The sequence below is a fragment of the Lutjanus erythropterus genome, chromosome 7 (genome assembly GCF_056507025.1).
Source record: "Lutjanus erythropterus isolate fLutEry1 chromosome 7, fLutEry1.hap2, whole genome shotgun sequence".
Taxonomy (NCBI): Eukaryota; Metazoa; Chordata; class Actinopteri; order Lutjaniformes; family Lutjanidae; genus Lutjanus; species Lutjanus erythropterus.
The window spans coordinates 13,043,583-13,065,594 of NC_139323.1; the positions used below are offsets into that span (position 1 = coordinate 13,043,583).

At 41.7% G+C, this 22,012-nt stretch overlaps 1 protein-coding gene across 1 annotated transcript in view; it reads left to right on the plus strand.

The window, feature by feature from the left end:
- The window catches only part of scfd2 (sec1 family domain containing 2), a 128,770-nt gene that overhangs the window by 20,932 nt on the left and 85,826 nt on the right, over nt 1-22,012 (plus strand). The window contains exon 4 of the mRNA XM_084722785.1: nt 7,801-7,976. Coding sequence (XP_084578911.1) covers nt 7,801-7,976 — 176 coding nt within the window. The remainder of the gene's footprint in view (nt 1-7,800; nt 7,977-22,012) is intronic.

Below are 22,012 nucleotides of genomic sequence, written 5' to 3' on the forward strand. Positions count from 1 at the left end.
GGATTGTGGTTTTGGAGAATTGTGATACCCCTATTGGGAAGCCATACCTATGTATTGCACAGTTTCCCACAAGTTTGAGAGCAAGGCAGATAAAACAGGGTGGGTTTCAAAAGCCCGTCCAGTTCACTGGAGTGCTGTAACAAGAGCCAACGCCATCCTGCTCGCATGGAAGCTAAGTGGGTTGCAAACAACCCCTCCTCTGGGGTCTTGCCGGTGTTTGTACGAAACACGAACACTGAGGCAAATCAGATAATCGCAAAACTGATTTCCACGGTACATAACTTTTCAAAAAACAGGCAGCCAGTCACTGCATAATCAAGGGCTTTAGCAGAAGAATAGGACTGACACTGACATGGCTGTTCAAAGACATTATTTAATAGCAACTAATAAATGAAATAATTTGTATAGCAGGGCTTCTGCAGGTCTCAAATCCAGTCATCTGAATTTTAGGTCTCAAAATGTCTTGCTTGATTTTGAGGTCTTAAAATTAATTGGATTATGAAGGTAACATTGCTTTTATAAAGTTGTACCAGCAAACGCCTGCCATCACGCAATGCTGTTCTGTATTCACATCAGAATCTTTACCAAAGTCCGGCCCCTGCACAGCCCACTCTAATCTAACAACGTTATCTCCTGCAACTCCAGTAAGCAACTGCGGGACATCATTTTGGATCTATGCCAACATTCCTATATAATAACCATACAATACTGCAACCTTATGCTATTCAGTTAAATGTTCTGGGACCCTGATTTTCCTTCATATTCTTTGAATTTTTTTGCGAGATCAGACATTGAAATAGGTCTTAAAATTGCATGCATAATGTTCTTTAAAAGGTCAGAAAAAGCTGCAGAAACCCTGTATAGTGGAAAGTAAAAATTAACTTTGGGCAAGTAGAATTCTGACCCGACCAGGCAAGTGAAAAAAAAAAAAAAACATTAACCTTAAACCTTGCAAAGAGATTGGGAGTGACAGTAAAAGCAAGAAAGTATGAGGAAGGTGTAGCATTAAAGCTGCTCCTGCCTGCTGACTGACCGTCTGTTGACTTAATGTCTTCCCTGAGAGAAAGAATAAGAGAAAAGTGGGGAGAGACGGGGGCACTGTCAGACTCCTCTCACACACTGAACCTTTATACCCCACTGGCAGAGGACCAGATTCCACGAAGCCCCCTGAGCTCCCAGCGCACCCCCACACAGTTCCCATCCTGCCCACCAGCACCACCAGCAGCGTCCTCAATCCATCACGCTCTGCTCATATGAGACCGAGCTAAACCCAGTAACACAAAACGCTTAACATTAATACCTATCTGCTCTCCCAGTGCCCAATCACTCGCCAGGAGAGGAGAATTTTCCACCCGCACCCCGACACATTCTCACTCTGGTGGGTTTATGCAGATCAGTGGAGAAAAAAGTGTATCAGGATCCTGCAGGCTGCGTACTCACACACACACTGACCCAAGTTGGCTTCTTTTCATCTCAACAGGATAAGATCATCCAGAGAGAGTCAGAGAAAATAATCCATTTCTCAGAGCCTGAGTATGACCCGTCAGGTTTCTCATAGCACAATGGGATGATGAAATTCCCTTGCTGTGTGTGTGTGTGTGTGTGTGTGTGTGTGTGTGTGTGTGTGTGTGTGTGTGTGTGTGTGTGTGTGTGTGTGTGTGTGTGTGTGTGTGTGTGTGTGTGTGTGTGTGTGTGTAGAATCCAGTGTTTATCTTGGTTGTTTTTGCTCTTAGCAGGGAATTAGTTGGACAGCTTTGGTTTCATCGTCCGTAAACGTGCGTCTATCTGTTCATCTGTGTGTGTGTGTACATATGCATGTATACGTGTGCGTCACAAGGTTATCCAGTTTGTGTATGTATAGTGTGCTCTGATACCACAGTGTAAATGAGATGTGTTGACAGGACCCTTCTTCCTGTGGTGAAGTCTGAGCAGAGAGGAGTGAGACTCACGCAGACAATTGATTGCATTCATCATTTCAAGCAGTGAGATTTGGCAAAGCGGAAAATCACAATAGTTTCAAATAAGCATTCATATTTTACAGTATCATCACTGTGCTCTCATCTTAATTTAAATGGCAATAACAATGAGGTTTGGTAAATGGTGAAAAAGGCCTTGCACTTCATCAGCTAATTGTAGACTGTAGAAGTGCTTTTGTTTCTGTAATTTAGTAGGACAAAAGAGAAGCATCTTTGGGGAAATAAAAGGCTTTATCTCAACTCTGTACAAGCAAATGAAATGAAAATATCATAGATCACAATGCATGGCCATTTATTTCAGATTTCAGTGGAGAAATGTAATATTTACAGTAATAGCACTCAGTTAACCAACAATGACAGATTAAATATTAAATATGTCTTAGATGGATCATGTATATCACCTAACAACTTTAAGGACCATTATGTCACTAAAAAAACTATTAATACAATAACAGGTCTAATAAGGTAAGAGGTTATTTGTGATGATCAAAACATGGTGTCATGGCTGTAGGGATGGTCAGTCTGTCAGCCAGTTGGTTAGTCCACTATTTTAGTTCAGACTGAAATATTTTAACATCTATTTGATGGTCATGAAATGTTGTACACACATTCCAGTCAGGTTACAGTAGGTGATTCCCCAGCTGTTCATCACCATCACCTGGTCAAATCCTCCCCGTCCAATCATTTGGTTTATGACCAAATATCGTCAAAACATTCAGCGTCAGTTTTATTAAGAGGTTGAACATGGTAAACACTGTATTTGTGTAGCATCGACATTGTCACTGTGAGTTTATTAGGATGCTGACATTAGCATTTAGCTTAAAACAACACGGCCTCAGCAACATTCAACTGAACCCGTTCTATTTCAAGCACCTAATTTTGAAGTATTTAGAGCTTTTCTACCAAAAAAGTGGTTCAGAACCCAGAAAGTTGGTTACCAGCTGGAAACAAAAAAAATCTTACAGTCTTGATTACAATGGTTCTGCTTAAATCTAGTGGAAATACAGGCTGGTTCACTAGAACCAAGGTTCCAAAAACAAAACCGGTTCAAGACCCAGAGCTTATTTGCTGGAAAAGCACTAGCATGGCTGTATACTCTCAGTCCGGTTAAAGTGTACAGCACAAAAACAGCACCAACAAAATAACTTATCCCTAATAAGATCAGATTTTGTTTGTGATAATAAAAATGACAAAGTACTGTTTTTGAATTGCATATCACTTGTACACATTTTGAACTGAAGAGGAACCAGAGATAAAAAACTGTGACACAGACATTAAAGAAGGTCTGAGTAGTGTGGTGATGTATCTGCCCTGCTGTAGCCTGTGCTCTCAAATCCTGTACAGTTGAGTCTTGAAAGGGGCCCCAACATGCATCCACAAATAAAAGATCCAGGGCTTCCCTCCTCTTGGAGTGCATAAATAAAAACCTCTCAGCCTTCCTGTGTCCCCCGTCCAAGTAGAATTACTTACGAGGCTGTCCAGCTGCTGAAGCCGGTCACCACTCAGCTCCGAGCTGACATCAGACATCACTTAGCCTCTGAGTAACCCTGTACACCTAGAATGCAAGTCATCTTCCAGTAACACGACTAAATCATTGTTGGCCCTTGCCCTTTTTTCCATTGTTCAGACTTTGATCACGGCCGAACCTCAATTGCCACTTCTGCACATCGGGCCAAAATGGGCAGCAGCTAAAACTCTTTATAGCACTGGGCTGAAAATGTGATTTGTTTTATGGCTGGTCCTGCAATAAATGCACCCAGAAGAACATTAACATGGCCAAAAGATTAATGTTTCTTCTTGCATCTTAGGTGATCGCCAAAGAGCAACATTAGCTAGAGTGTTGTGAATACCTGAAAACCTTTGGGCAAAGGATGTTGGTCAACAAAACCGATACGCTGAATGACTTGACCAGAGTTTAAACTAACACAAAACTTGCTGGTGCCTTCAGATCGTGTATCTTTCAAGGAACTGAAACACATTGAAAAACACAAGGTTTACAATGTACGATTACCTCAAGATCATGATAGGTCGTGTGTGTACGTGTTCATTCTGTCCAAAACTAATCTCTCCTACTACTGGACCCATCAGCCTAATATTTTCTGGGAACATGTATGACTGTGTGCTCAAAGATCTCTTGTGGTTGCAGTTTTTGAAAAACCTTGGAGAACCTATTTTATTAACTTTTTTGACTGTTTTATACTAACTGCTCACTTTTCTTAACTGGCTTTACCTAGGCTTACCTATAATGTTGCAGGTCACATTTTGGTCTTTGTCATGGCTCAAATCCATTACAAAATTTCGTCTCACCTCATATTTGCAGCTATCTTCACTGTACCTCACAGGCCGCCACTATGTCCACGGATAACAACTATAATGTGTATTGAGAGATGCACACTTCACTATAAAATCAAATGTAACTCACTTAATTCTGAACCGATTTTCATGAAGTATGGTTTGTCATGAAACTGAAAAATTGAACATCATACTGGTACTTGAAAATTAAATTTGGTTACTGCGAGCAATCTCATCAGCTCTATTTCAAAACTTCAGCTTTAGCCAGCTGAGTAGCCACAACCTCCTCTGGAACATGCTGGCTAGAAATTCAGTTTTTGTTTGTCCAAAAATGAAGATTTCTATATCTGTTAAAGACACCTGGTTGCTTGTAGTGTTATAAATAAATAACAGAATGAAATAAGTAACATGTAAATGTTTAAACTGAGAAGTTTGAATTTATCGTCCTATTTATTGTTTCCTTATTAAATACGGTTAGAAGAATGCAGAATGCTTGGTTACAATATTGTTACATTATTCTGTTCATCTTAAAGAAAACTGAGACAACTTCTACTAAAAACTTTCAATACATCTCTATAAGAAAACTTACACTATACTTACTTTATACTACTATACTACTTACTTCTATACTCTAGGGTTGTGCGATGTCTACCAAATTGGTATATCCTGATGTCCATAGTGAAACATCGCGATGCATAATGTTGCTAGGTTCAAAACAGTCTTTGTCAACAATGGCGTTGTCCCTCGGCCCAGCCCTACCATTCTCTACAAAAAAACTTTATTCCATAAATCTCAGCTGGTTGCACCTGGTAGCTGTGGCGGCATTGCAGTAGGTGCTTCACCATCTGTTGCCTGATGGAGATCTGTGCTCTACTGTGTGCACGCTTCTAGTTTGCCCGTTTAAAACAGTTGTTAAAAAAAATGATAAAGCTGACAAGGAAAAGTCAACTCAAGGCACAAGTGCAGTGTCTTCTTACATATACAGTCTTATTTATTGGAGGCTGAAAACAAGAAGCGTTCCAGTACTGCTATTTCTGCAGAAACACCCCAGTTTGAAGCCATAGATCAGCTGACAGATATCTCCCTGAGATTCATTTTGCATCTGGCTACAAGATGCTTGAGGAATCGCAGGGCTGTTTTGAGGGAAGTTTAGTGGCATAGATAAGAGTGAAGGCTCAGCCAGCACTGTTTGATTGTGTAATGGAGAACAGGCTCTTACGTGGCTTTCTTGTCTTAAGTACTTTTTTCCAATGTCTTACATTTTCTCACTCAGTCTCGTATGATCTAGCGGAGCTGTAAAGTCTGATTATATTTGGCCTGGAGTGTGCCATTCTTTGGTTGCCTATTCTCGGGTGGAATTATGCTTGGCCCTTGCTTTGGACGTATTTCCTGATTCTGTGCTGAATTATGGTTGGCACATCAAGCCCAGTGAACCTTAGTCATCCTGCCAGGATTTTATGGCTGGATATGTTCACAATAGAGCTTTTCAGCATTTTGAATATGTCTGGACTGAAGATTATTCTTCAAAAAATACTAAAATTTCAGCAAGAAAAATTAATTCCCTTTTGTAGACAATTTCTCTGTAATGTCTGCACAGTGAATGCCAGACAACACACTAACTCTTTCAATTCAGCTTGGAAAATAGGTTTCCCAACAGGCAGACTTACAGGAATCTATTTTGCTGTCAGCTTTCCTTATCAGCCGCTCTGAAATGAATTACTAGCTTCCCTGGATGATTCGATCCGATTGTGTTTCTGAAAATATATCACGTCCAGAATTTTTGACATCCAGTTTAACAAAGTCAAAAATGTGTTGTCTCTACATTTGCTAAGTGCCATGACTCCATGTTGTATTAGTATTCTGCAGCTTTCTGCTCCACTTTTTATCCCGCCTGTCTGTTTCTCTTCTAGTCATGTGTTTGGCCCCGCTAAAGAAAACATTGGCCATGTAGTCCAACAGGAAATACTCCCACATCTGGTGCTGGTTCAGAACATCAACATGAAGAAGTAGGCTTTATGGGGAGTTAATGTGTGCCCCCTCTCTATCCCAGCCCCTCGTACCTCCAGGCCACCCTGCACACCCCCCCCCTCTAGCCCTTACACCCTTTACGCTGCTCCTCCTGTGTCTCTGTGAATCTTCGCAGGAGGGGCTGGGGGGGAGGCAGGGGGTCCTAAAGTGTGAGGAGCGTAGTCTCTCTCTGCTGCCTCTATAAATGTTCTTAGAAAACCTCTGATTTACACTTATTAGTCACACAGAAGACGAGCTCTCAGGAGCTCTTATCAGTTCCTGCACCTCTGCTATACGTAGACTTGCTGAAGCACACGCAGACAGTGATGTTTAGTCATATACTCTGACTCATGTAAACATATCACTTAAAACTCTGACAGTAACTCTCCACCTGAAGTTTGCACGTACAAGGATAGACACTAATATTTGGAAGCACTGGCCACCAAGCACCTAAATTTGGTGGCCAAAGGACATTTTTAGTGGCCCGAATGTAAACTTAACGATACAGAAACGGCAATTTAATACAACTGAACAACAGCTGTCCTTTTGTCTTTTCCTCATGAATTACGATGTGATATTTCCTGAAGCCATTGTTTCCGGCAGAAAACAAGTAAGACGTCTTGGCTAGTTGAGAAACTGGCAGCACACACCTTAGCAGTGGTCATCAAAAATCATACATTTCATCACAATATGATATTATATCAAAACTATCAACAACAATGCTATATTTGCTGATATAACTAAGTCTTCTTTGATAAGATTTTGATTCGCTTTGATTTTCATTCGAGTAAACTCGTAGATAAAATATTTGCAAATAAAATAGGTTTAGTAACCCCATACAACATCTGTAGTTAGCCAGCGACAAGCACAGTTCACCAGTTTCGTAGAATTTTGAACTGAAAGGTGTGAATAATTTGGGATGTTTGTGGAACATATTGGTGAAGGCTTGCATGGGGATGAAACTTGGTGGCCACAGGGGGCCACCTACATGGAATATTTTGCGGCCACAACATAACTTTTTGTAACCACAGGCGATCGGCCGTGGTTAATGTCGAGCTCTTTCCTATGAAGAATATTGCTTCCTGACTGGCACAGCCACTCACATGAACACAGGCTCTTGCTTTCTCCCAGCCTGTGGAGTTTTTGCTCATTAAGATAATATTATGGTCTGTTTGGGTATCAGTCATTCCCCTCTGCCCTAAGCTGAGTGTATGATAGTTATTAAAAAGGCTGTTATGCTTGGAAAAAGGTTGTCTATTTATTCAGTTTCCACTCTCCGCTCTTCCCATCAGGAGGCATAACTGTGTGTGTGTGTGAGCTTGAGTGTGTGTCTGTCTGAGTGTGTCCCTTGCAACCTTGTACATTTTTATTTGTTTGTAACAGATGGCTCATAAAAGACCATTAGGTGAGCAGTCAGATAACAGTTCTGGATTACACGGACTGTCTGATGTACTTCGACCAATATTAATTCGATTAATTTGTGATTTTGTCACAGATTTAAGAGTATTTTTTTCCCTCCTCTCAGGCCGTGTGACCCCCGAGCAGCTGTGTTCCTACATGCAGCTGTTCCGAAGCAGTTGGGGGGCGCTAGAGAGTCACTGCGGGGTGCTCCAGCTGGGCCTGGCCACTGCCCAAATGCTCTGCCACCCCAGCCTGCCCCGCTGGGATGCCTGCCTGGCCTTCGAGAGGCTGCTGCTGCAGGTCAGTGCTCATCTTACACAAACCTATTGTCCATATGTGTTACAGGCGATGAAAAATAAAGAGTCTCCTTTCAAAATGGGATCTCTACCTCTTGAAAAATGTGACACCGGCTATGACAGAAAGGCTGACAGAAACTTTCACTGTTTCAAATGCAGCCAGTTCTCTTTTATAATATTAAGGAATGTGGGTCAAATAACTTGAAGAATGTGCACGTTGTTTTTAAATTATATCCTAACCAATGTTACATTGACAGTATTAAATCTATTATATGTAACATTTCTGTCTAAATATAACTAGACGGGTTATATATATTGTTGAGTTGTGTTCTTACATTATCCCAAAGGTAAGGATGCATTTCTTACTAGCTGCTTGATGCAATAACTTCCACAAAAACACAGTATGTCACAGAGGGAGAAAAGAAGTCAACAAATGGAACGTGAATAAAACTCAAATACATTGTGCATGAATATGATTTCTGCCTGAGTCACGTTAGATAGATTTTCATCTGCAGTGATGTAGGGCTGCACAATTAATAGAAACTTTCTCAAAATCGCAATGTGGCTTTTTGCAATTTCAAATTGCAGGAGGTGCATTATTTGTTAGAGACAAAATGTGTTTTACAGAATTTGAATGAATGAATGTTGTGAGGTAGAGATGTCCTGTCTTAAACATCAGATTCTGCAGACTTAAAAACACATTTTTTAATGAAAATAAGAATAATGATGTATTACCTCTAATATCACAAATCATATTGCAATGGCAATATCAGTCAAAATAATTGTAATTAGACATTCTTTCAAAATCATTCAGCTCTACATTGATGCTTATTTAACAATGAAGACAACAACTCCCATGATTCCACACCACCTCACAAAATCTTTTTAACTGGCTAACACACTACTCACTGTAACTTTCCGTATAAAAATGTAAACACAGGCTTCTTTCATCTGATTTCAAGGAGAATCTGACCCAGTGGCAGACATAAAGAATAACTATATAGAAGTGGTCTTGCTTGCTTGTGTAGGTCATATAGAAGGATCAGTATTAGATTGAGACTGTTTCATAACCAGTTAAAAACTCCTTTTAGTGTATTAAAGTAGAAAAACAGCACATTCACTGGCAATTTGTAATTAACTTGGTAATTATCCTTTCACATCTTCCCCTTCGGGTAAATATTTTATTACCGATGCTCAGCAGGTAAGTGGGTGCTTGTGGTTCACTAGATGGTGGCCAGAATGTTGTGTTAAACTGACAGAGGCAGGAAAAAACGCAGATTCCTCTCCTCCACGAACAAGGTCAGTTGTGTTTGTAGGGAAAACATTCGCATCCAGTAAACACTGCAAAAGCGCCAGATTTCCATCATGTTGTTTAGAGACTTTTTACTTCAGAGGAGGCAGAGGTCTAGTTTACGGGGGTGGACAGAGGCGGATGTACACGTGTGTTTTGACTGTGGAGAGGTCAGAGTGCAAGTCTCATGGAGAGACAGAGACGGGGGAGGGGGGGTAAGAATAAATCAAAACCCAGAGCAGCCACTCATCGCTTGTTCAGCTTTTTTTTTGCAGTGATCAACAGATATTTTTAGGAAATTTCTCATCGAGCTGAATGGCGCCATACTCTGCTAACTAATACTAAAGCCATTTCCTCCTTCTCTTACCTTGCTATTTTCATTGAGTCTCTTTATATTCCTGAAGCTGTAAAGCAAGCAGTAGGACAGGGGAGTATTTAGGAACTTATTAAACTAAATCACGGAAAAATAAAACAAGCTCGCAGCAGTGCCCCATGCCAAATTGGAATTTGAAAACAACCTCATAAACCTTGGTCCTCAGCTGGGGCCATCGTTGCTTTATTAAATCAAGGAAGAAGACTTTAGGGCTTATAGTTCCAGTATCCATTTGCTTCATGACTCCACTTTGATCCACTCCCCCGTGGCTGTCTACTATACCTGGATAGTCAAAGTACAACTTTCTCACTACTCTTTTTTTTAGTCTAGTCTCATAACTACCAGGCTTTTTAGGTGACTGTGTCCACAGGTGGAACTGGGCCTCGTTAAACTGATGATGACTACGTTAATAACAGGCTGTTGTTGTTTTCAGCGTCAGAACAGTATATATAGCACTGGGCACAGGTTCAAAATGACATTCTTTGAGAATCAAATCTCACAGTCAAGCCTTGAGCATGATGTGAGGAGTTGGTGTTTGCAATCAAAACGGGCCTGAGTTTTATTGAGGCATTAAGGGAAATGAGTTGTGTGTCCTCCGTGCCCCCTCTGTTTATTTAATTTCCATGTGGGGTTTTTGCTTTTGGCTCGACGTGGACAGAGAGAAGTTAATTACATTACAAAATGGCGGGAGTGAAATGCCTCTCAGCTCTGCCTGGCGGTCGGGCTGTGTTTGCTCTGCCTGAGTGTGTGAGGGCTGCTGTGGGTACGACCGGGCAGAGCTGGACACTCCGTCGCTGGTGGACAGTGAGGGTTCATTCAGGCCAGCTCCTCCGGGGTGCACTGGGGCGTTAGAGTGGGCAGTGGCCGGGCCGAGGCAAAGGGCCACTGAGTTCAGGGCCTAGCCTAGTTCATGGCATTTCCAACAGTTACACAAACTTTGCCTGAATAAAATACTGTGTAATAACTACTTTGTGACCCAGACGAGTTTTTCTGAGCAGCAGCATAGTGTTTCACTCATGAGGTAATGCTTAAATATGCTGCTCTTCAGAAGGAAACTGTGCAGACTGCTTTACAGATTTTTACTTGAAAGGAAATATACTTTCATTATCGATTAATCTGCCATTTTTTCCAATTAGTTATTTGCTCCACGAAAAGAAAATGGTAATAAAAAGTTGATCAGTGTTTCCCAAAACTGAAGGTAACATTCTCAAATATCTCGTTTTGAACACAATATATTCAGTTTACTGTTTGAGCAGTGCTTCTCTATGGTCCTCTTTTTTGAGTCATGATCCCACAGAATAATCAGCTTGGTGATTGCAAGCCCCGCCCCTCACCATCGTCTGCCTGAGAAGTTCAAACGCAAAGACCATAACTTGATCTCTCACAACACACACATTAAAATCACTCTACACTCTAAAAAAATGTTTCTTGACTTCTTGACTTGAACCACTGTCACTGAGAGCTGCTTCCTGGCTCTCGTTCCACACTGCTTGCCATGATATTTTATTTCATTTTTATCTCTGCAGCAATCTGGTGACCCTCAAAAACCATTTCATGGTCCCCTCTTAGGGGTGTCAATCCCCAGGTTGAGAACCATTGTCAAAGAGGACTAAAAAAAGAATATTCACATTTAAGATGCTGAAATCAGATAATATAGACATTTTTTTCTTAAAAAATTCTCAGAAGATTAATCTATTATTAATATAGTTGGCAATTAATGTAATAGTTCACAACAAATCATCAATCGACTAATCGTTGCAGCTCTCCAACATACCTGTGAGGGTCTTGCAGTCAGGAGGTTAATAAGACTGGGGCACAGATGTGGTTATGTAGGCTGACATATTAGGTATACTTATATATAAATGTGGTCAGTGTGATATTTACCGTTTATACTGCCCTTACAGAGGCTGCTCGATTTATTACCTCCCCAATATAGTACTTATATTTATGTGAGATGGCCAGATATCATCTTGGCTGGCACTGCCACCCTGACTGCACCTATACCCCCCTCCCCTGCTGCCCTGGGCCCTGACTGTCTGGCATGTAACTGGGTTTTGGTCTGAAAGGCCCAGATTGAGCGGGCTTGGTCCAGCTCCAGCCCACAGTTACAGAATATGTATGCTAGACGTGTTCGCTGCTGGACAGGAGTGGTGCAGCCAAGGCAAAACTCAACAGACTCACTCTTTCACCACTTCCCAGAACATCACAGGCACACTACCTTCCCATCAACGGCCCAGCCAGAGCCTCTGCCTCACCAAACTAAACATGTACACTACTACTGTGCATCCCTCCCAGCGAGAGCTGACTTGGGAAAGTTTTGCGGCTGCATTTTAAGGCTGGTGTCGTGTTTGAGAGTGCTGTGCAGCCCGCTGTTGATCAGTCTGTCACATCCCTGGACGTGGCGGTGATGACAGCAGTGCAGTAGAGAGGAGCTAACCTCTCTCACCCCGGCCTGTTGCTTTACTCTGCTGGGATTACCAGGGCATGCCTCTGCAAACATTCAAGCTCCAAGTTATTACTGGTCACAGCGCAGCTCAGACAGAAAGCTGCACTCGGCCGTATGTCCCGTTCCCCCATGAGTCACTCAAACTGCCGGCCTGGTCCTTATCTCTGTCTCTGCTGTATGTTTGTGTTTTAGTCTGAAATGCTGGTGGCTTTGCAACAGTTAAAATTCAACTATGAACCTCAGCTCTATGTCCTTGACATTGGCCAGTTGGCTATTTGCCTTCATTATTTAACTTCCTACAAGATGAAAATCCAAATAAGTTATTCTGAAAATTTTAAGAGGACAAGTGTACTAGAACAACCAATGAGAGGCCGTCTCAGGTCCTCTCGTTACTTTCACACTGTACAGAAAACCCACTAACATCTGTCTTTTGTCTTCGGTGGGAAGGGTCATGGGTATTTATTGGGTCAGGTTCCAATCTCCAGCAATGGAAATGGAATTTTTTCAGCATGATGCTACAAAGGCTTGTCACAAATGCCATCCATCTCTGAATTTGAAAAATAGACTGAAGTAAAAAAAAAAAAAGAAAAAAAGAAAAAGTAAAACAATTAAAAAGTAATCATCGTAACATTGTCACTGGCCTCAATGCTGCTTTCTACTGTTTACTAACCTTTTTTTCTGGTTTGTCCATGACATTGAATGTGACACAAATAAAAGCAATAAATAAAATGGCAAACTTGATGTAAAAACAGTATTAGACTTTGGTTCCATTGTATTGTTACAGATCTCAGATCTGGGTGTCAGTGTTATAGCCTGATAAATACTAGATTTTTGAGGGTGATACTGATATTAATATTTGAGAATTTAAAGAATCAAATAAGAATATGTCTGCCCATAGCATTTTTTATTTATTTATTTATTTATTTTTGATCACACAGGAGAGATTTTTTTAACTAGACAGAGAGTGGTATCTGTCAAGCTCAGGAAAAATTGCGTGTAATTTTGCGGCTGCTCCCTAATTGCGCATCACGCTGCTGCCAGTGTTGGTGTTCTCTCTGTATTTAGTCTTTTTGGAATAGATTTGGTGATGTTCAGGTTTAATTGTGTTGTTTTTGAGTTCCTTCTTGAGTCTGTCCCATTCTATTTTCTTTTCTTTTCTTTTTTCTCTTTTTTCATTTTTTAAAATTATATATGCACATGAGGTTGTGTAGGTTTTCCTTGGGTCCATTTTGGACCAAGGCCTGGACCTGTGAGGACCTCTTCCTCATTCATCTACAAATAATTATGTAAGAAACTCTCTGTAGGTGTGTTTTAATATTAAATTGAAAATTGATCAGAATAATAATAATCAAAATCAGACAGGCAGAATCTGCAATTCTCCCAGTATGTATGATGTCCAGTGTGTTTTGGAAGCAAAACAACACACAGCAGCTGACCTGCCATTATATTGCATTTGAGATTATGATAGACTATCTTCTTAAAGAAGATAAAAATTTAAATGACAGTTGTCAGTGCATAAACCAATATCTGTTCATCTTAACAGATTAAGACTCAACAGTCTAACATTAGCATAGCCATCAGCGCAAAAAAGAAAGCTTGAATCCAATTATGACCGTAAAAGATTCCCCTAATTTCTCAAGATGAATCTTAAGTCTTTTTTCAGATTGTTGTTTTGCTTTGTTGCTGTGCATGCCCATGGCTGTTATTGGCTGTGAGTAGATAGCCAGGTTGGAGCCTGGTGACCGACATACTCCATTAACCCCACCGGTACAGTGTCAGTGTGTGCGTGACCCTTCACCTTTATCCCTTGACCTCTCGTGGACATAAACTGACCTGCAGATGCTCAAACCTGCAGGCCTGTAGTGTGTCAGTAGCCTGACAATAAAACCTGTGTCATTTTCCTGTTATGTAAAGCCAAAAGAAGGCATGCCAACCCCCAGAATACTTAACATGCAGTCATACATATAACATCTGGATTGTATCATTTCTTATGGCGACAGAGGCAAAAATGTTGATATTGGTCCCAAGTAACTTTCATCTTATCTGAGCTGCATGCCACAGACAGACAGGGGGCTTTAAGCCTGTAATTGGCCTTTCCCCAGGGTATGGAGCCTGTCCCCACATCCCAGACATTCCCCTTATTCTCCATCTCTGTTGTGTCCCTGCTGCCCCCACAGGAGGGGGTTTGCTGTGTTTTACTGGAGATTGTAACAAAGGGGTGTGAATGACTCCGGGGCACGGCCCTGGGATGTCCAGCACTGACCTTCTCCAGTTCCCCACTGTTTAACAGCCTCACATCTGGACTGACCTGGACTGACTGTCTCCCCATCCATCCACTTTCAGTATAGCATTCTCCCTCCATCCAGCCCCCCTGCACTGTGTATCCTCTCTGTAGCCCCCTCCACCCTGGAGCGGCACAGATCCGCTCACAGAACGAGCCACAGGAGGTTCAGGATCAACTCCTGTCTGGCTCTTGACGAAGTGGCCTCTCTGGCTCTCTTCTGTCACCTACTGTTCATCAACTACACTTTATCCTGCACTTCCCAGTAAATATGTCATGTTTACCATACATCTCTGGTGTGTGTTTTCCAACTGGCAAACATACACATACACAGCATGAACTTCTGTTCTCCACTGAAGTCTGCTGTATTTTTGTAGCATAACAAGCCTTCTAAAACTGGAAGAAAGTTGGGTTTATCAGAAGATTGAGTTATTTACCTATCTCTTCCTTCCTGTGTTTAGTTGGAGAGGATTACAGTGGAAGAGAAGAGCAGTGATGGAGTTCACTCCCAGGAAGACCCAGCAATAGCCCCCATCTCAAGCCCCCGCCCCTCCTCTCAGCGCCGGTACCCTGAGACGGCTGTGTTTACATTGTTCTGCACAGCTCAGGCCTAATGTACTATCTGTTTAATAGGCAGAGAGAGGCCTGTTTAGAGAGAGGGACCTCTTTAACAGAGGTGATTGGCTGGTAGGCCAGAGGGCAAGACCGACTCATCTCACTTCCTGTTATCATTACCTCTCTTCCCTCAGACTGATAGGTGCTTGGCTCGCTCCGCTTTCTGCATTACTTATCCCCAATGGCCTCACCATCCTGCTGGCTATGATTGTGCTCAATCTGTCAAAGTTCCCATGAAACGGCTGGCGGAGTACTTATTGCTTACGTGCAGCCGGGGAGGGACTTGTTTCAGACATAGACTTACATTTATAATAGCCGATAGCACAGTGTGTTGCGAAGCTCTCTTTCCATTAAACAAGTCTGTAAACAATGTCAGTGGTGTATTTCCAGTCAGTGTTGCAGGCTGTGTTTGTCTTAATGACCGGCTGTGCTCACCATGTTCACTTGCCTGCTACAGTTAACGATTAGCTGCTTAAGCAACAAGTAAGCTACAGCTATCTGTCTGTCTGGAAACTCAGCCAAAGGACATCAGAAAGGAGACCAAAAAATATTCTCATCCTAAAATATGATCTGGTTTCACCCAAATCAGTGAATAAAGTGATAAAGTTTAAACACTCCAGTCTACTCCAGTGGACAAATGTATTCTTCTTCCATGCTCTGCTGCATCATAAGCTGGAAAGCATTTTCATTGGATGCAAATTTAGTGTACGCATACAAGCACAGGATGAGTCATCAACAGTTTTTAATAATTTTCCAGGAAAAGACTACCTACTACTACCAGATACTGGTGTGAAGGAGATGTGCAATACATATGTGTTAAAGACACTTAACATCTATTTTGACTTCCTGGGAACTTTAAGGAAGACAAGAAGGCTCAATCAAGTTGCCTCATATTAAACTTTAGGGGATCCACTTTTCAGCTCAATAGTAATTTGCATGTGCTGCATTTTAAATGTTCTACTAAGCATCTTTTTACCAAATCTATATCTCAGCCCACTGAACTGAAACTTTATGGGAATTGCTTTGGTGTTAATAGCTGTAGAATTATAGAGCTACAGCTCCCTGAATGTTAAAGCTGAGGGAGTACGATGGGCTTATAAGGGTTTTATACACTAAACATTTTGTCTTTTACTTAAAGCAGCCTTTTGCTTTTGTCATTGTTCTGTATCGAGTCAGAGTTGCAGCCGCTGCTTGTGTGCATGTGCGGATATTTTTTGTACTGGTCTCTATTGTTTACTGCGGCTGTTTAACTGTGGAGTCAAAACCCTTCACGTCAGGAGAATTCTTCATGTGGCCTGGAGATTTTTTTCCTCACGAATGTGTGTTTTTGAGGGTTCTGAAGGATTTAAACTCAATGTTTTTCACAGCCTCAGACAAAGGTTTTTCTCACACTTGCTCACTTGCAGAAAGAAATGGTTGATCTTTCTTGGAGATCATCCACACTGCTCTCTACACTTACAAACACTCCTTTGGTAATTCAGAACTGTATTGTACTGATCTGCATTGTCATCTTGCAGTGTTTGGGTGAGGTGGTCTAGGGAACATGATCAGAGGGGGTTCTTCAAGCTCCCACTAACACTCTCCATCCTCGGTGAATCAGGTCAGTGTGGTCTGCTGACTTGGCCTCCTGGCGTCAGACTTCATTTGAGCATGCTCCAACAAGACACCACAGACTGGGGAAAATCCCACAATGCCCAGCATTCACCCTTGGATTGTTAATAAGGAAGGCCGTAGAAAAAGCTGACCATTCGGGATGATAGCGGGGGCTGCAGGAGACCCAACAATGACCCAGTGTCCCAGACGGAGCTGGGCAATGAACCACTTGATACCTTTATATTCCTTTGACTGGCACACAACCCCTTCCTTCATTTTAACATGTCACCGCTCTCTGTTTGCATTTCACTTTTTCCATGGTGAACTTCATCTGGAGTTATAGCCAGATGTGCTGGCAAGTAAGTGTGTGTGTGCGGTCCTGTGTGCATGCGTGCATTCATGCATGTGCATCCTTTAATGTGCTCATTCTGATAACAGTGTCTCAACTTCCTGTTGTCACAAACAGGGTCTCTGTTCTTTATAGAAAAGCTCCACCTCAGGACAGATTAACTATCAGGTCATTTGTCACTACCTGCTGAGCACAGGCCAGGGAGGGTCACAGCCCACAGGACATGTGTCTTTGTGTCTGTATGTCTGATCTGAAATGGAGACAGAGAAACATTCCACAACTTTTGGTTGTCTTCTTTAGATACTGATTGACCCTGTAGAGCCAGATTACAGATGTTTAGCCAAGTTGAAGATTTCATTGTGATTGATCAGTTAAGGGTGGCGAGTATATCAAGCTGTGTTTCCACTCAAAGTACCCAGAACTTTTAGTCCAAGCAACTAAAAGGTTCCTACAGCCTGCTGTTGTCTAAGTTTCATCAGATAAATTAGCTCACTGACATATGAAAAGGCAACTACTGTTTTTAAATCTATTTTTTTGTGCACAGTGGTTCAGCTCACTTAATTTCCATGAGATTTTCATGTACATGTTATTCTTTATTCTGTACCTATTGATGTATCGAAGCACAGTGAACAAAAAACAAACTGGGCTGCAGCTGAAGATTTTTAAGAATGATGGGTGAAATAAAATGCTGAAAATTCTCCAATCAGAAATGTTCAGCTTTGCAAACCCCACCTGCAAAATTCTTGTGTCCCTGTGGTGGAAACGCACTAGGGTCCTGGGGAAAGTTCCTGTGGTGGAAACACAGCTATTGTGATCGGAAACAAATGAAAAAGTCCACTGCTTTCCCCCACAGAAATAGTGTGTTTGTAGCACTGCAGATGGACACATGACAGTGGAGTTTCTCTGTGCCCGGTTGACTGATGATGAATGCTCGTCCTTGTGAGCCAGTGGACTGTAATCTCTCAGAACTTGCTTGGCCAGTTTCCTGCTGGCCTACAAATTTTGGGACACAGTAGATTAGTAGTGCCCCCTAGTGCCAAGGATTGGCCACAACTTGCATTCTGAACACAGAGATGAATGGGACAAGATGGGGGAGGTAGGAGTGACCCCCTTAGGTCGTGAAGCAAAGGTGGGACAAGGACTCCTCTTTTGCTATAGTGTGTAATTGTACCCATCTGAAACCCCAGTCTGCAACTCTTTCTCTTCTCCACCCCCACCCCTCTGGTCACTCATGCCCACCATGCAGACCACCTTGTCGCCCCAGGGGTTTGCCCAGTCACCCAAAGGGAACGAAGCTGACCGATCACTATGGTAACTAAGCGGTGAGGGTCACACCGGGTCAATCAGAGACAGACTCTTGTCACCCTTGCTCTGTCATTAATTACCCATAGTTCCCTGGGGCACTGCTCTACGTGTAACCACATAGCTCAACAGTCTGGATCAGAGCGGGTTGAGTGTATGATCAGGTGGAGCATGCCATTCGTTTCATATGTGTATCTATGACAGGGTCAGTGTGGTCTTTGTTACCAGTTAAGTGAGTGTACCACCTGTGACAGTGTTTGGAAACTGGTGTGTCAAATCAATATGTCATGTTAGCAGTAATAACTCAAATCTTTCCTCTGACCTGTGTGGTGTTATAGAGACCTTTGACTCTAAAGGAAGGATTCCTTTGATTTAATGTTTGAAAAGTTCAAGGTGGAGCAAACTAAGACAAGTCCAACGGCATGTAAGTGTTGTGATTTGAGCAGCCAGAGCGCACAGACCCCAGTCCGCTCTAACTTTAAATGATTCAATGTTTATAGGTCGTGACAACATTAGTTGTATCTGGTTTTGAGCTCAACTTTCAACATGAGCTGGTATTTGCATTTGTTAGAAACTATGTGGATAGAAAAAAAATGCATACAGCTTCCCTTTTTTCTTGTTTGGCAAGGTTGCCTTTTGTTGTTCTTGGAATCATCTTGTATGAGCTAAAAATTAAACTCATCTGTTGAGGGATTTTTGAAGAATAGACCACGCAGCTCCTCTTGTAATGTGATTGACATTAGGGTGCAGAGAATAGGGAGATGCCCCCTGAGGCTGTCTGCTGGGGTCTGGAGGTAGTTAAGTATTCCTCTGTGTTTTCTGTCTTTGTTTTGATTGACTTCTTCTTGTAGGTTTTTTTCTCTTCTTAAGTGTCTTTCCTCTAATCTTTTTATCTTTAAATATTGATATGGCTTTTTTTGTTGTTGATTCATAAAACTGTGTCTCATCATACAAAGTCTGATTCCAAAAGAGCTGGGATGCTGTGGAAAATGTTAATAGAAAACAGAATGCAATAATTTGCTGGTCCTTTTCAGCTTATATTCAGTTGAACACAGTGCAAAAAAAAAAAAAGATATTTCATGTTCAAACTCATAAACCTCATAGTTGTTTTTTTAAATATACACTCAGTCTGGATTTAATGCCTGCAACACTTCTTAAAAAAATTGGGACAGGGTCAAAAAAGACCAGGAAAGTTGTGGGATGTTCAATCACACCTGTTTGGTGGTGCATTGGTAACAATGATGATAGTATCCTGGTTGGGTATGAAAGAGGCATCCTTGAAAGGTTCAGTCATTCACCAGCAAGAATGGGGTGAGGTTCTCCACATTGTGAAAAACTTACATTTACAGTGCACAGTTTAAGAACATATTTTCTCAACACACAGTTGCAAGGAATTTTCCTATTCTTTGCAACAATCCATAATATAATTAAAAGATCAGAGAATCCAGACAAGTCAATGCACACAGAGGGCAAGGCTGAAAACCAACATTGAATGACCGGACCTTTGGGCCCTCAGATGGCACTGCATGAAAACCCCACATGATTGTGTAAAAGATACTACATGGGAAAACCTGGTGTCAGTAAACACGGTTTGTTGCTGCATCTACAAATGCAAGTTAAGTGAAAGCCATATATGAACATCATCCAGAGTCACCGCCAGCTTCTCTGGGCCCAAACTCATTTGAAATGGTGACGCAAAGTGGAAAAGTGTGCTGTGGTCTGGTGAGTCCACATGTTAGATTGTTTGTGGGAATCATAGACATTGCAACCTCTGAGCTAAAGAGGAAAAAGACCATCCAGATTGTTACCAGCATGAAGTTCAAAAGCCAGCATCTGTGATGGTATGGGGATGTGTTAATGCCTGTTGCATCGAGGCCCCATTACTGCAGGTTTTGGAGCAGCATATGCTGCCATCCAGACTACATCTTTGCTGAGGAACGCTCCGGCTTTTTTCAGCAAGATGAAGCATGGCTTTGCAGTAAAACTACTTGACTGGCTTGCCTGTAGTCCAGACGTGTCGTGCAACAAGCAAAAATGGGGAAAAAAATTTCGCTTTCAAAACTTCAACGATTACTTTCCTCACTTCCCAAATGCTTACTGAGTGTTGGTTGAAGAAAAAGTGATGTAACACAGTGGTAAACATGACCCTGCCCCAACTTTTTCGGCACATCTTGCAGGCATCAAGTTCAGAATTAATGTATATTTACAAAAGACAATAAAGTTAATCAGTTTGAATAATCTTGTCTTTGTCTTGTATTCAGTTGAATGCAGGTCAACAAGGAATACAAATCATTGCATTATGTTTTATTTACACAGTGTCCTGACTTTTTTGGTGTATAATTGCATCTGCATAGTCTGTTTTGAAGCAGAAGGATGTATCTGGTACAACTCTGGAAGGACTGTAGCCACATGCTGAAACCTCCTGTACGAGACTGAAACCAGAGCGGGTGATACGAACATGTACACGTCAACAAAATGTTTGCAAATGGATTAGTTAGAAGTGCCTCAGAACAGTTGCCAAAATACTGGATATGTTTAGCGCAATTACAACAAATAGAGACCGATTGGCCACATGTTTGCTAGATACAGCACAGAAAGATGTATTTTCAACGAGCTACATATGACAGAGATACATAGAAATGTTGTTGAAATAACTCAAACATGTGGGCTGTAGTACAACGCTGAATTTCAATAGGCCTACGGATTTTTTTTTTTCCGGAAAGTTTCCACTGCCTGTCATGGTGTAAACGAATTGAAGGCAAAACTAAGCTGTTCCAGCCTTCGACGCTGCATTTTATCCAATAGGAAAACTTGATTTGAAAACATATGAGGGAAAACCTCACTAATTCCTGTGTTTTCCCGCTCCAGCTTTCATCTAGAGTGAACTCACATGCCCCACTTTTCTTCGTCTATTGTTCTAAGCCTGGTGTACTTGGAGACACATGTGGGCCTGTTTGTCCCACTGTTGTTTTCATGGAAATGGGTAAAGGAATGAAAGTAACCCAAAACGAGCACCGACACTGAACCGCTAATTATGAGCGGGAGGAGGGATGGAGGGGCCGGAGGAAGAGGAGGGGGAATAGGAGAGTGGTTTCTCATACGCCCGCCATGTGCCCCCCCTCCCCCCAATCTCCTGCTCCTTTACTCTCCATCTTCTCCACCCCACTGTTTTTTTTTTGTGTTCTGAGTTATTTAAGATGCTGTGTGTTCTCTCTTTCATGTTTGTAGTTGTGATGAGTGCTGTGTGTCTAAAGATCACAAGCGGAGATAGCTGCTCTTCTCTTCTCATAATTCCATGCATGGGGGGGCCCAATTGACGTGACAAGGTTTATGGCCCTTTTACGTGATTTGTATTGTGTTTGAGAGGCACAATAAATTATACAGGCTATTATTTGATAAATGTGTGTTCACTTTTGGTGGTCATGTTTGTGTTGAAATTGCCATAAGCTTTCAACTAATTTTCAGCTGCTTATTGTGGTTATTAGGAGTTCATTGTCGAGAAAATGAAGCACTGATTCAAACGGCACATTAAACACATCTGCACATCTGGCTGTGCGGATCACAAGTTCAGATGTCCTCATTCACACTGCACCAACCACTACTCCACATCCTGTCTAAAACATAACAATACAGAGGTTAAACTGCAGAATCAAATTTTTACTTCTGCAAGTTTGCTTTTTTGCAGTCGGCTGACTCTGCTCACACTTGAATGTTTCTTTTCCTTTTCTTTAAATAGACAAAACTTGGACTACAAGAATTTGTTCAAATATGTCATTATATGTTTCAAAAT